Source organism: Typha angustifolia, chromosome 8 (genome assembly GCF_048772165.1).
Source record: "Typha angustifolia cultivar Huaian chromosome 8, ASM4877216v1, whole genome shotgun sequence".
In the NCBI taxonomy this organism is placed as follows: Eukaryota; Viridiplantae; Streptophyta; class Magnoliopsida; order Poales; family Typhaceae; genus Typha; species Typha angustifolia.
Genome location: NC_133246.1, coordinates 4220866 through 4233614, shown reverse-complemented (window position 1 = coordinate 4233614; position 12749 = coordinate 4220866). Strand labels below are relative to the sequence as shown.

The 12749-nt window shown below is 36.1% G+C and overlaps 1 protein-coding gene across 1 annotated transcript; it reads right to left on the bottom strand.

Annotated features, from left to right (window-relative positions):
* Window positions 1-972: 972 nt before the first annotated feature.
* Window positions 973-12054, bottom strand: LOC140764793 (uncharacterized). Its single transcript, XM_073103548.1, has 13 exons — window positions 11899-12054; window positions 11626-11784; window positions 10819-11070; window positions 10613-10732; window positions 10221-10301; window positions 8191-8283; window positions 7823-7918; window positions 7038-7091; window positions 6752-6955; window positions 5054-5179; window positions 4211-4276; window positions 2072-2371; window positions 973-1854 (listed from the first exon to the last, which is right to left on the bottom strand). The coding sequence occupies exons 1-13, from the start codon at window positions 11959-11961 to the stop codon at window positions 1375-1377; spliced, it is 2094 nt and encodes a 697-aa protein (XP_072959649.1). The 5' UTR covers window positions 11962-12054; the 3' UTR covers window positions 973-1374.
* Window positions 12055-12749: the final 695 nt, after the last annotated feature.

The window sequence follows — 12749 nt, the reverse complement described above, 5'->3', positions numbered from 1 at the left end:
AGCAAGTTTCACTCCAAAACAAGCTAATAAGATTAGGTGATTGTAGTATGTTTGTAATGCCTAACTAATCTTTTTTATCTACATGTAATGGATAGAATGGAAATAACTCAAGAAATAGAGGAGGTGTTCAATTAAAACTATCAATCAGAACCCATTTGGGATCATAGATTTCAGCAATAAGCCATGTCATCTTCTTCTTTGGGAGATGTACTTAGAAATTCATGAGGCCCCTGTGTACTGGAGAGCTATATATTGAAACAATAGCTAATGTACCCGATTTAGTGCCCAGGTGCATGTCAGACCCCTAGATTGATACTTAAATCGTGCCAACGTGATAGACATGACAGTAGGAGAATTAGACTTCTTGGAATAAAAGGCTTGAAAAGTTTTTAAGTTGTGTAAAGATATAAAACTTTGTGGCAGACTCAGTATTTTGTGTAGTGATTAATCCATCAGGCCTAGTTTAAAAAGAACCACTTTGCAAATTTTATGTTATTATTAATGATTATATTAAGACGGATAAAAATACGTCGAGCATATAGAAGTTAATCAACTTATCATTAGGCCGTCATTGGAATAGGTTACTACCAAGATGCCTCTTCCTTCATCTCAGTATAAATTATACCCACCTCAGCCCAAAGCATAACCAGTTCCCTAGTTGATAAAGCCACCTGTGTAGAAGTGTAGAATCTGAGGCTTTATATCATTCTCATACCGTCTCTGGACATTTTACTTCTCAATTTTAATTTCTATGACACATTGGTAAAAGAGATGACACCCTTCGACCAGCTTAATCTTGCCATTCCCTTCCTGGCAATCTCCTCACTGAGAAGCTCACAAAAGAAAGATATCGAAACATATCCATATTACTGTAGCTGAACGCGTTGGAAAGAGACAGAGATGGTCCACACTCAGAATCTTTCATAGATCTTCTTTTCATCATCAATTTGCACTAACCCACCTCCCACTAAATAAGCCATCAAGTAGCTTTTTCCCAACTTAAAAAGCCAAAACTAAGAACATACTGTTCTAAGATTACACTTAGCACAAGGGCAAACACTTGCAAGGCCTTGGGTCAACCAAATGTAGGATATCATAACACAATAGGCCCTATAATAGCCTGTACTGAGGTCAGGTTTAACTTCTATAAGCTTTGGACAGTAACTGTCATGACCCTACAACCATATAATCCATTAAAAAAATTAAAAAGTCTAGGGAAATAGGTTGATAGGCATCAGTGCATGGTCCACAAACTACATCGGATGGATACCTGTGACCTCTTTCTTCTTTATGTGCCAGGCTTCTTGTTACTACCAAACCTGAAGAAAGAGAGACACTGCAAACTTTCATCTTCAGTAGCACCCCTCGAACATGTTACCTGTATTCAGTTGAAGCCCTCGGTTTTCCTTTGTTAGCGGAGTTCAGGTGTTGTGAAACGAATAAGACTCCCATGACAACTATTAAGCAGCCAACGAGGGTGCTAAAGAAGAGAGCTCCGGGCTGCCGGGTCTGAATGAACCCGTAAACCCCACCGGAAGTCACCAGAATAATATCAGTAAGTCCATCACCAGAGAAGTCTTCAAAGACCAGGGCATGAGTAGGAGGCGCGGGTAATTCAATTGTTGCCAGAATACTTCCTCCGGGAGATATCACCACAGCCTCTAGATCACCAGCTGCAGCAATCACCTCTTTATTATTATCATGGGATCGGAGAGAGAAAGCCTTGAGAGTGGGAACGACCACATTTTCCATCATTCCAGATGGAGATGGCAGATTTGACCAAGTTGCACCGGTTGAAAGTTGCCATCTCCAAATGGCATCGTGACCATGCGAGCCTGTGGAATATGACGTAACCTGAAAAATATATAAATCAAACAAAATAATTAAGACAGAATAGGTCATGAGACATGAGAATTTCATTGGATCAACTAGGTGTAAAAAACAAGCTTGACTAAGTGGCAGCATGGGCATAAGAAGTTATAGATGGTAATCTTTATGTTTTGAACTCTTCATCACAAGTGAAATTACCGAAACAACTAAGGTGCATAAATGGGCCAGTTCAGCTACTAACCTCTCCTCTATTTGTCAAAAAGATGACATCACCATGGCTTCCTCTCCGATGCTTATGCCCATCATCTCTGCTTATCAGGATAGGTGTTGCCACCTCCAGACCGTGTGCATCAAAATTCCTACCAAAGCTTCTCGCAAAGTCTCCATGCTGGAATAAGCCAAATTGACTGTGATGGCAGATGGAAACATTGAAGAGTTGTTCCCGCACTGGAACACCTGACGTGGCAAATGCCCAACAAGGTTTCAACACTTCCATAGAGCCACTAGCAACAGTAACCTGAGCACCATTGTTCCCAACGACCTATAGGAAGGAAAGAAATAGGTAATCAGTAAACAGTATATGCCAACATAACCTGATTCAGCAAGATGACAAAGGGAAGAGTAGCAGGCCTCAAATAACAAATAGGACATATAAGTTCCAAAAGATGATCTGATCAGTAGCAATCCCAGAATATTAGAGAAGACACATAGAATACTATCCTGCAACATTCTGATGTTATGTCAGCCATGAGTTTGTACACTGGCATTATGAAATTGGACGGCTCATTTTTTGCATTCTCAACTTCTAGCATCTTCCTATTGAACCGGAAGAGCCTAAATCAGGAAACAATGAATGCTGCATTGGTGCACCAAAGGCATCAAACATCTACACCTTTGTCTTGTGGCATGATGAGATTGTAGTCACACATACATCAATTCCCAGTTTTTGCACCCAAACAGAAACCAGACAAATAATTAATAGAAGACATTGAGCTCTAATCATCAACCATAAATATTCATTGTTGAGAATGTGGTCCTGATAGAACAGAGGTCCAAGGATTAACTATAAATAGCTTTAATTCAACTAAAAGCCTAAGCTAGAGATACTTTAAGAGTCCATTTTGAGATTAATGAACATCTTTTGGGGTCGCTTAGGTATCAATAAATAGGAACATATAGATGATTTTTTTTTATAAAGTCAATTCTTTGATTCACATATCTGCTAATACATCTTACATCTTCTCTTTTATGACTAGTTTCTTACCATCTCTAGCCCCTCTCCTGATATTGCAAAATAAGTTCCATATATTCTTATCTTCCTAGTCTCTGACCTTATTCCAACCAGCATATTAAATTGCACTCTTGGACATAGATTGTAGTGCCGGTTGGCATGGGTTGATATGAATCGTGCTAGTGAATTATCAGCAACGGTATGAAATGGAATATCTCGATATTCCCTCACGGCCACTCATACGTTCATGCCCATCTATGCCACTAGGAATTAAACATATTTCACTTCAAACAAACTCAATTTGAGGTATATTTCGTCCCTTTCAATACCCCTTTTAATTTTTGGTGTTTAATCCATAAATTACACATCAAATTTTAGAAATCAAAGGGAAATTCCAGTTATCTCCTACTTATTTAGCCCAGCTTAGAAATTCAAAAATATTAAATCATGAGATAAGATCTAATTCATGTGTTACACTAATATTTAGTGTTGAAGGACTTTAAGTTAGCCCCTAAATATCTTCTAAGGCCCTAAAATGGTTTAAAGATTGATTTTTGGGTATTTCAAGGTCATTTAGTATGGGAACAGCACACTGACACGTTCCAATAATACTACCTTGCTAAGCCAAGGTCGCATACACCGTACCTCTAGCACGACAATCCTTGCTCCTAGGTATTGAAAGACTATATAAAAGTTTTACTGGATCTAAAAGGCTTTCAAGGTCTCACCAAAGCTAGTTACCATAGATCAAGTTAGCAAGTCTAGCATGGAGTGGCGGTGAGCAAACAATAGAATCAAGCTTAGATTACTAGCAGTCCAAAAATATTTGTCACCTCGAAACATAATGCTACTCTCTGACCATTCACACCTAAAGGTTGATGGAAGTATCCAGCAAGCTATTTATTTCTACAAATTTACAAAAGCATATTTCTAATTCTTAATGTGTCCTTATACCTTCTTTAGCAATAAAATAGATTAGCATGTTATATTGAATTCCAGTCCAGCCAAAGATAGAAGATATTATTAGGCAACATTATCTATAATTTTGCAATATATTAGTGTTTTAGATATCAACCCATAACTAGTCACAGAAGATACTTCAATCATATTCATACGATAAGTAGCAGTAATATGTGGGAAATGATGCACCTGAACATGATCTAGAACTCCATCTCCATTAATATCAGCATGAAGGCCTCCCTCTGTTAGATGAAGCTGCCAATACAAGCGTGTAATATATCATACCTAAACCCCAGATGCAATAGTGTCTCTTGATATAAGTAGAAACAAAAACCGAAAGAATAAATCTGGATTGATGAAGTCCTACTTATACATCAAGTATTAAAAAGATTAGAGATGAAGTCCTACTTATACATCAAGTATTAAAAAGATTAGAGATGATTACAGTAGCCAAAAAAGAAATAAATCACTCTATGATCTCAACAAAGTTCAACTTTGGTTGCACTTGCTGAGAGTTGTCCAAACAACAATGAACTATATGAATTTTGATATGTATCCTTGAACATTAAGTACTTGCCCTTTTACAACAACAATTTCAGAAATCATGATTAACCCAATGTGTTTCAATCCATGTGCCCTTAGCAAATTAGTTACTTTCTACACAACAACTGAGAATTTAGGATGCTGTTCCTTTTCCATCTATCATTTTAGGATCATTTAAAACAGAATTTCTTGCACTAGCCTTTTTTGTTCTTGAATAGCAGTCAAGAAGTAATATTGCTATGAGCATATCAAATGCATCTCAACCTAGTAATAAATTTTAAATTTGTAACCAAAACAAAAAAACAAAAACAAATAGAGATATAAAATATCTACTTTGAGATAGAACTATAAATTTCCTTCAGTATCAAGGTACTTATCTATAAGAAATAAAAGAACATGTTCATAATTAACTAGGAAACCGCATTATGAAAATACAAGAATAAGATTACTGTTTTCAAATAGAAAATTTGTTTAAATGCTGATATATACCTTGCAAATGGTGCGTCCAGAAGCCAGATGGACAGCCTCTATCCCTTCCTTTTCATGTGCAACAACCACATTAGGGACCCACCAAACTTGGGTATGATTTGTTATGGTAGGAATGTAAAGAGACTTCTGAAGTCACAAAAGACACCGCAGAAACAAATGGTTAGAACTCTATAGCTCCGATAGGTTCATAGGAGGTAAAATCAAACAAAAATTAAGCATTACAAGGCATCGAACCTATGTTACCAACCTAGAACATGTTCCACATCTGTAGCAAGTGACTAACTACATCTTACAACCCACAAAGGTTGTAATATAGTTATTTACATATGATTTATGGTACAAATTACTGATTATTCAGCAGTAGAAAAGCAAAAAAGAAGTATTATCATTGAACTTTAAACAGAAAGGCATAAGGTGAGGAACAATATAACTAAGAACAACAAATGTTAACACCACATACACAAAATTTTGTGAAATGAAAAGAATCTACAGTACTTCACTTCTCATTTTCTACAAGCAGATGGAGTCAACAGATTGGCAATGAATATCTACATATATGCAACACTAAAGAAAGACAGGAGAAAACATTATACGTAATTCCTATTAGTCAGAAAATCTATTAGAATCAACTCAGAGAATAAATATACAGATAAAGTATCTTTCTGGTTATGCAATCCATTCAAACACGAATAACTGAAGACAAGCTTGACAAAAATGCACAAGAGGAGCATTTCCATGTTCACATATGAAACATGTCTGCTGCAATTATCCTTGAACATGTTCTAGTATAGGTTGACCAGTTGACCTTGAATTTCAAACTTGTTGTGAATGTTGCCAAATATGTAATTCTCTTGGTTAAGTTATTAATGATACATCATTCATTTTGTTGTTTTCATGTATTAAGAATACTCTTGTTTTATTTTATCTTATTATTTTACTATTTGAACAACCTTCCATCCACGTAGTGCATAAAGGGACTTGCCTAGCACCTAGGTTGTAAGTTGTCCTTGCCCACCTACTGCCTACAGTCCTTTAAAGTTTAAACTTAGCTAGAAACAATAATGGAACCTTTTCACATATATAAAGTTATAAATATAGACCAATGTGGAATAATTTGCGTCCAGCAAACCACCAAAAAACATTAATTTTCTTAAAAACGAACTTCTCAATTGGAATTAGCCTGGCGTGTCTTCAAACTTTTGACAGTTGGAAATTTTGCTGACACAACATTACACAAAAAAGAAAAGAAAAGAAATTTTATTATTTCCTCCAGATGGCATGAAACAGTTGTAGCATGGTTGTGCCTTAAATACAAGGTCTAAATGGACCGATGTAATTGTAGGTATGGCTTCATCATCTTATGCCTGCATTTGACATGCTTCACATGTACCAGGGTTAAGGAAAAGCAAACCATACAGAAATAAGTAAAACGGTTCGAAACATATAAACAAGTCAGCATAATAAGCACCACAAAAATAAAACTATAAGGTAAATGCTCATGAATATGTATGATCATTGCTACATATGTTTGAAATAACAAAAATTCTAGTCAAATGATCCTAAATAAAGTTTGGCTGAAATTTTCAGAGATGTTCTTGGTTTTAGAAAGGAAGAAAATTTGTGAACCTTCTTTTACTAACAGTTATAAATGGATAAAATGCCATAATAAGTATGTACAACACCAAGCATAAGCCCTACCTTCTTGGATTTTGCTGAGCCAGCATAATTTGCAGCCTTTCCAATCACACTAGCAATTTTATTAGAGGAATCTTTACCAGGTGGATTGTGTTCGGCAGGCTTGTGAAATGTAGTCGTCGTAGTTTTTCCGGGTGTTTTCTTCAATGATTTCCTCTTATGCTTCCTTAAATGAGCTAGTTGTAAAGAAGTATCCTCTCGTCTATCCTGGTGATATGATAGTCACAAACTTAGCCTGTAGTTTCATATGTTATCCTCAAAAGAGGAGCAAAGTGCAGTTAATTCTTACCCAATGATGAGGCATGACGCCAAGAATTGATTCCCTGAATTCTCTACATTCAAACTGCATGCAACAATTATCTATTAAACTCAAACTAAAACAAGAGTTCAAATAATCAAGTGGCCAAACAAGTTATCATAAAGGGTACGACCAAGCAACTGCTATCAGTAAGATCAAATTTCATGACCAAAATAAAATAAAAAACTACATAATAAGAAATTTCATCCATAAACAGCCAAAGTAATCTTGACAGTCTTTAGAAAAGTAGTCAACTGTTGTATTTGATCCTAATCTTCATTCCTGTCTATGTAAGGATGCTCAGAAAGGGAGTGGTTTTGCAGTGTCATACAAAAGTACAAAACAATCTTACAAGTGCATGAAGGAATTAACTGTTGAACATATTACATGTATCTGTAGACCAACATCAATTCACACTGGGAAATGAATATATCCATCTTGCACAAAAACTAAAGATGGAAACTTCTCTCTTTTATAATCAAGGAAATATAGTACTGTTTCAACCAAACCACTGTGCACCAAGGAATTCCATATTGACCATCATGAGGTTTGCCATACAATATTTATCAAGCCACAGGAAGTTGGTGCCACTATGGGATAGTACCTAGATACTTCCCCCTGCTGACCCTATGTGATGCCATATCTAACTCTACTGACCTTGTGCAGGTCATTCTGAACCAACACAAATTATTTGGCTCGAGAATGTGCCACCTCATGCCAATGACAAGGCAACCCTTGCGACATGCTAAATGATGTTAACTTATGCATAAGCATACCTCTCCAGGATGACGACTATTTAGGGCATGAGCATCCAGCTTATAATTGTGTTGTGGAATCAACATTGATGCATCCGAAGACTTTTCCTGGATATTCTGAAATACCAAACAGTGGGTGAGAGAAAAGATCATCATAATCTGCTTAATCAGATTAGCAATAACATTGAATATTGTAAATAAAGAATGATCTCATTTTCTAACGAATTACAATAAAGGGAGACTGGATGGCACATGATAGAAACAACATGTCCCATGACCAGGACAGCAACAATTTTACTCAATTAATGAACTACAGAGTAATAGGTAAGAAAATTCTTTTTGGAGAGTTGGTCCATATTCTAGAGAATATGAGGAGAAAAGAATCATACATCATTCTTCCGACTCCATCGCAGTGTTCCAGTCCGACCAGCAAAAGCATAAAATGCAAAATGGCGCAGATCTACAGCGTCAGTCCCAGATTCCTGAAATTAGATTTAATTCGCATTAATAAAAGTTAACAGAGTATACTAAAATGGAATAAGTGTAAGTGATTGTGAATCCATGTTAAGTTGATTTAGTTCTATTACAGTTGAAGTTTAGCATATATAACAACTGGTAACAATGATACCGGTCGGATATGTAGTTAACCGATAATGGTGAAAGAAAGCTGAAATGGTCCACATAAGTTATCTGCAGCCAACACAATGCTCCCTTTCTAGCACCAAAAAGTTCTAGCTAAAACAGAGAGGTTTCAGTCGAAAAATACAAAACAATCTACATTTTTTGGTTTTTGTAGGATTGATTCAAAACTATATGAAACAGTCTAAGACTAGTAAAAAAACTCCACTAAATTTAGTAAATCTAAAACAACTGGCTATAAATGAGAGAAGCTTGTTCGTTTAGGGCCAAATAGGTGAACTAAAATGACTGAAAATGCGAGTTCATTAATCAGTTCTAGAGGAAATTTTTCTCAACAGCCCATAACCTATATTTATCGTTCTTCCAAATAAATTGTATCTTTCTATCCCTTGCTTCCTATAGGTCTTTCAAGTGTTTAGGGGATATAGACATATAGTAGCTTAGTACAAATGGAGTCTTTTAATTTTCTTGCTATAGGTCCTTGCCCAGCTTTGCAAGAATGGCTCAAAATCAACAATGTTTTCAAACCACTCATCAAGGATGACAACATCAGAGAAACAATACAAGGGCTATTTGGATCATGAATAAGAAAATGAATAGAAGCAACCTGGTCCCCCAGACTCCAACAAGTCTTCTCTTTTCTGGCAAAGTGTCAAAGACCAGGAAATAAGTTCAATCAAACTTGTACATTGTGATACAAAAGGTTTAAGCAGCAATTTATTCTGTTCGAGTAGAGATTGTAACTCGTAGCTCATTGCAGAGTACCTAATCTTCTTCTCTTATAGTCTTATACATATTCAAAACAATATTATCCAAAAGTTAAAGAACCTAGAACGACTATTTCAAAAGCATAAAAAGGTAAGAATGAAGAAATGCTGTGAATGCTGGATTAATTTACTAGTTATGTTTTTCTATAGAAGTGAAAGTATTTTATGTTCTTTATAACTGCAAAACCAAACTACCACTGACCAAAACTCTTATTGGTCACACTTAGAGCCAACGTTGATTGTGCTGGTGGTGGCATGGTACCTGGCACACCTCCGTGCCAAGTCATGCCGACATGCACACATTGGCACACCCTGTGTCGAGCCGACTAGCACATGTGTATGTCCAGTTAAGCCAAATCAACAGGGTACGTGCCGACCGATGCCAATGTGCAGCCTATTTTTTGTAAAAAAAATTATTTTCATCAATCAACTTTAGTGTTATTCTTATGCCAATAAATGAAGTCATCGTCATCACTCATAATTAAATATTATTAACAATATTTAATGTAATATTTTTAAGTTATTCTTGTGCCTGCAAATGAAGTATTTGATCCTCTCTATCATTCTACGTTTAACTAGATATTATTTTTTAAATTAAATTATAATCAAATAATAATATGTGTTGACTATTATTATATGTTTAATTATAATATAATTGTTCAATCGTTAATATTAGCTTTAATGAATGTCTTCAATCATATTATATGTTGAATAATATTTATATTTGACTATTGTTATATCTTTAATAAAAAGACCATTTACAAAAATAATTTAAAGGTAAAGGATTGTAATGTAAGTTTTAATACATATGTTCAAACAAAAAACTAAAAATTGGCGTGCCGAAGACCCAAAAATATTTTTTAATATCCTCAACTTTTTATTAAAGCTATGTTAGAGACGTGCCACTGTCACAGAAGGGTATGTCAATGATGGCACAGTACGGCCATCATTGCTTATAGCATAATCATAGAATACAAGAAAAAAAAATTTTGAAACTTTATCCAAATGCGCACCTCTTTCTCGTTGGCACTTCTGCGGTGCAGCTCACCATCTTTCTCTGACATCATAGCTTCCTCAAATAGATCCATGGAGCTCTATGCAGTTCAATGTAAATTATTAGAATTTCAGTTAGAAGAAATTGGGAAAGACTAGCACGTGAAATCCGGCCACAATCTTTTAGAGAGAAAACGTCTCACTTCAGTTAAAGAAGTACATGAATAATTTTTCATGATGATTAGTATAATACTAAATTAATACAAGGGAAATTATAAATTAGTTTTGCTATAATGTTGAAGTATCAACTCATCATAGGTGTACCAAAATTACAGGAAAAATAACTATAAGATATGTCAAGATTCATTAAAAAGCATATGCTACAAGATAATGAAGAAGACAAGGAACATACATGATGTTGCATTTCCATCCTCCCTCCTACAATAATCAATCCTGCATCTCCATGTTTTAATGTATAATTGCTTATGGAAATTGCAATCTCCCGATGGTGAGCATTGTGGGGAAAGTCCTCCTAAAAAGGGATTAAAGCCCATTAAAACTTGTTAAAGATAACAATAGGAAATTGGGGGACATGATAATTTCAGTTCTTTAATGCACCTGTAGGTTATTTTCCCATAGCTTTTTAAGATTGTGATCAAAACACATAACTGACCAGCCTGACGTGACAACAACCAAAACCTGCTTCTTTATATCACCATGCCTATATGAACGATCGACAACACCTACAGCCATTGCAACAGGACGTCTCCCAGATGCTATCCGGACTTTGTCAGGCAACAAAGAAACCTCGGCTAGGACTCTTGCTTCACTAAACCCTTCATCTACACGTCTATTGTGGGGCTCCAGAACCTGCAAGGATCAAGATTCAAGTTTATTCAGTGGGGCAGTAGTACGGCACAGTGTGTGCCAACCTTTTGAATGCTGTCATGCCAATCCATGACGCACGTGGATTGTAGAGCATAACTACGGATCAAAAGTTAGCTTCTTTGTAAATTTATTGCTAGTTAAGAAAATAGGAGTCTTTAGTGACTGCTGTCTACATATGTGATAAAAGTCATGTGGGCATGGTAAGCCTACTACATACAATTCACTTTCCTCTTCAAAAAAATTCAGGTTCCTTTTCACAACAAGTCTTCTTCTTTACTTGGGCAATTGTTCCGACATTCTATTTTCTTCATTTGCGCTATCACAGTAGCGTCCGCAGTGATATGGTTTGGCACCACACATCATGGCATGCATGTGCTGACACCTTGTTGATTTGGCAAAAAGCACATGTACATGGACTACAGGATCCATTCATGACTGAGGTCATACTCCATGCTCGAAATAATCGGTCTAGAATACTGAAAGAAAGCAGCAAATATCCAAAATTTCACATCCCAATCTAATCAGAAGCCAACTCACTTGGATTTTTGCATCGTCGGTCGCCACGAGGACCTCGTTTTTTCCATCACCGTTGAGATCAGCTACCACCGGTGGCGGCAGGCGCTCGGCTTCATACTTGATCGGATACTCCTCGGAGAAGTGGACCCACGCCTCCCTAAAGGAGAAATCACCTTCGTGCTGAAAGGAACACAACCCAAAAGACCCAAGACTCGAATTTAATCCCAAACACTCGAAACATAACTGGACTCGAAGATAATTAGAAGGCTCCAAGGTTGAGAAAGGATCTGTTACCTGGAGAGAGAAGAAGATGGCGAAGGCGGCGAGGAGGAGGATGCTGAGATCGCGTTTCCGCATCTCTGCGGCCTTCGGGAGGGGAAGACGAGGTGGAAATCGAGCAGACGTTTCTAAGGTCGACCTGGTTGGTTTAACGGTTTTGGATCCGGAGTTCGAGTTCGGATTCTCTCCAGTGCATTGGACATGATCCGAGATTTTGGTGCTCTTTTTCGTGCAAGTTGCAAATAAAAAAGAAATATATAATTTTTCCTTTAGGCTCCAAAATCACTTCCTTTCTAATTCAAAAAATCTTAAATTTAGTCCTTATTTTTATGACTTAAATGAGATTTTTAATTTTTCTATTAAATTTAACTGAGCACTATAGTTATTTTGATTATTTCGTAGCATTATCTTAAAATCCGTATGTTTTCTCTAGTAAACACAATAGGGTATTTTAATTATTTTAATACTATTCAGTTAAGTTTAATAAAAAAATTAATCGTCTCACTTTAATCATAAATATAAAAACTTATTTGAGACTATTAGATTAAGGAACTCTAGATTCGTAATCAAACATCAAATTATCTCTATTCTAATTAAAAACAACATTCAAGTTATTTCACACATAAGCCCAATTATATCTTTTGATTTGATTAAAATTGTTTTAAGAATCATTTCTCCTCTCTTACCACTCACATATCTTATTCTACAAACAAAAATTTTCATGACACTTTCAGAGAAATTCTTGAGTCTTTCTGCGCCAGCCATAGCAGACTAAGGCTCTTCTAGAGGGCCTTCCCACTGACTGCCTGCTTGCCCGTCTCTCCTCTCTTTTCCTCTCTCCTACTTCTTCCTCAATCTATAGCTGT

Excerpts from the sequence above, each read along its gene's own strand:
- LOC140764793 (XM_073103548.1), bottom strand. The coding sequence starts at position 11,961 with ATGCGGAAACGCGATCTCAGCATCCTCCTCCTCGCCGCCTTCGCCATC. Across the intron at positions 11,071-11,625 it reads CCGACGATGCAAAAATCCAA|GTTCTGGAGCCCCACAATAG; the intron begins GTGAGTTGGCTT and ends TGATCCTTGCAG. Across the intron at positions 10,302-10,612 it reads GGATGGAAATGCAACATCAT|AGCTCCATGGATCTATTTGA; the intron begins GTATGTTCCTTG and ends TGAACTGCATAG.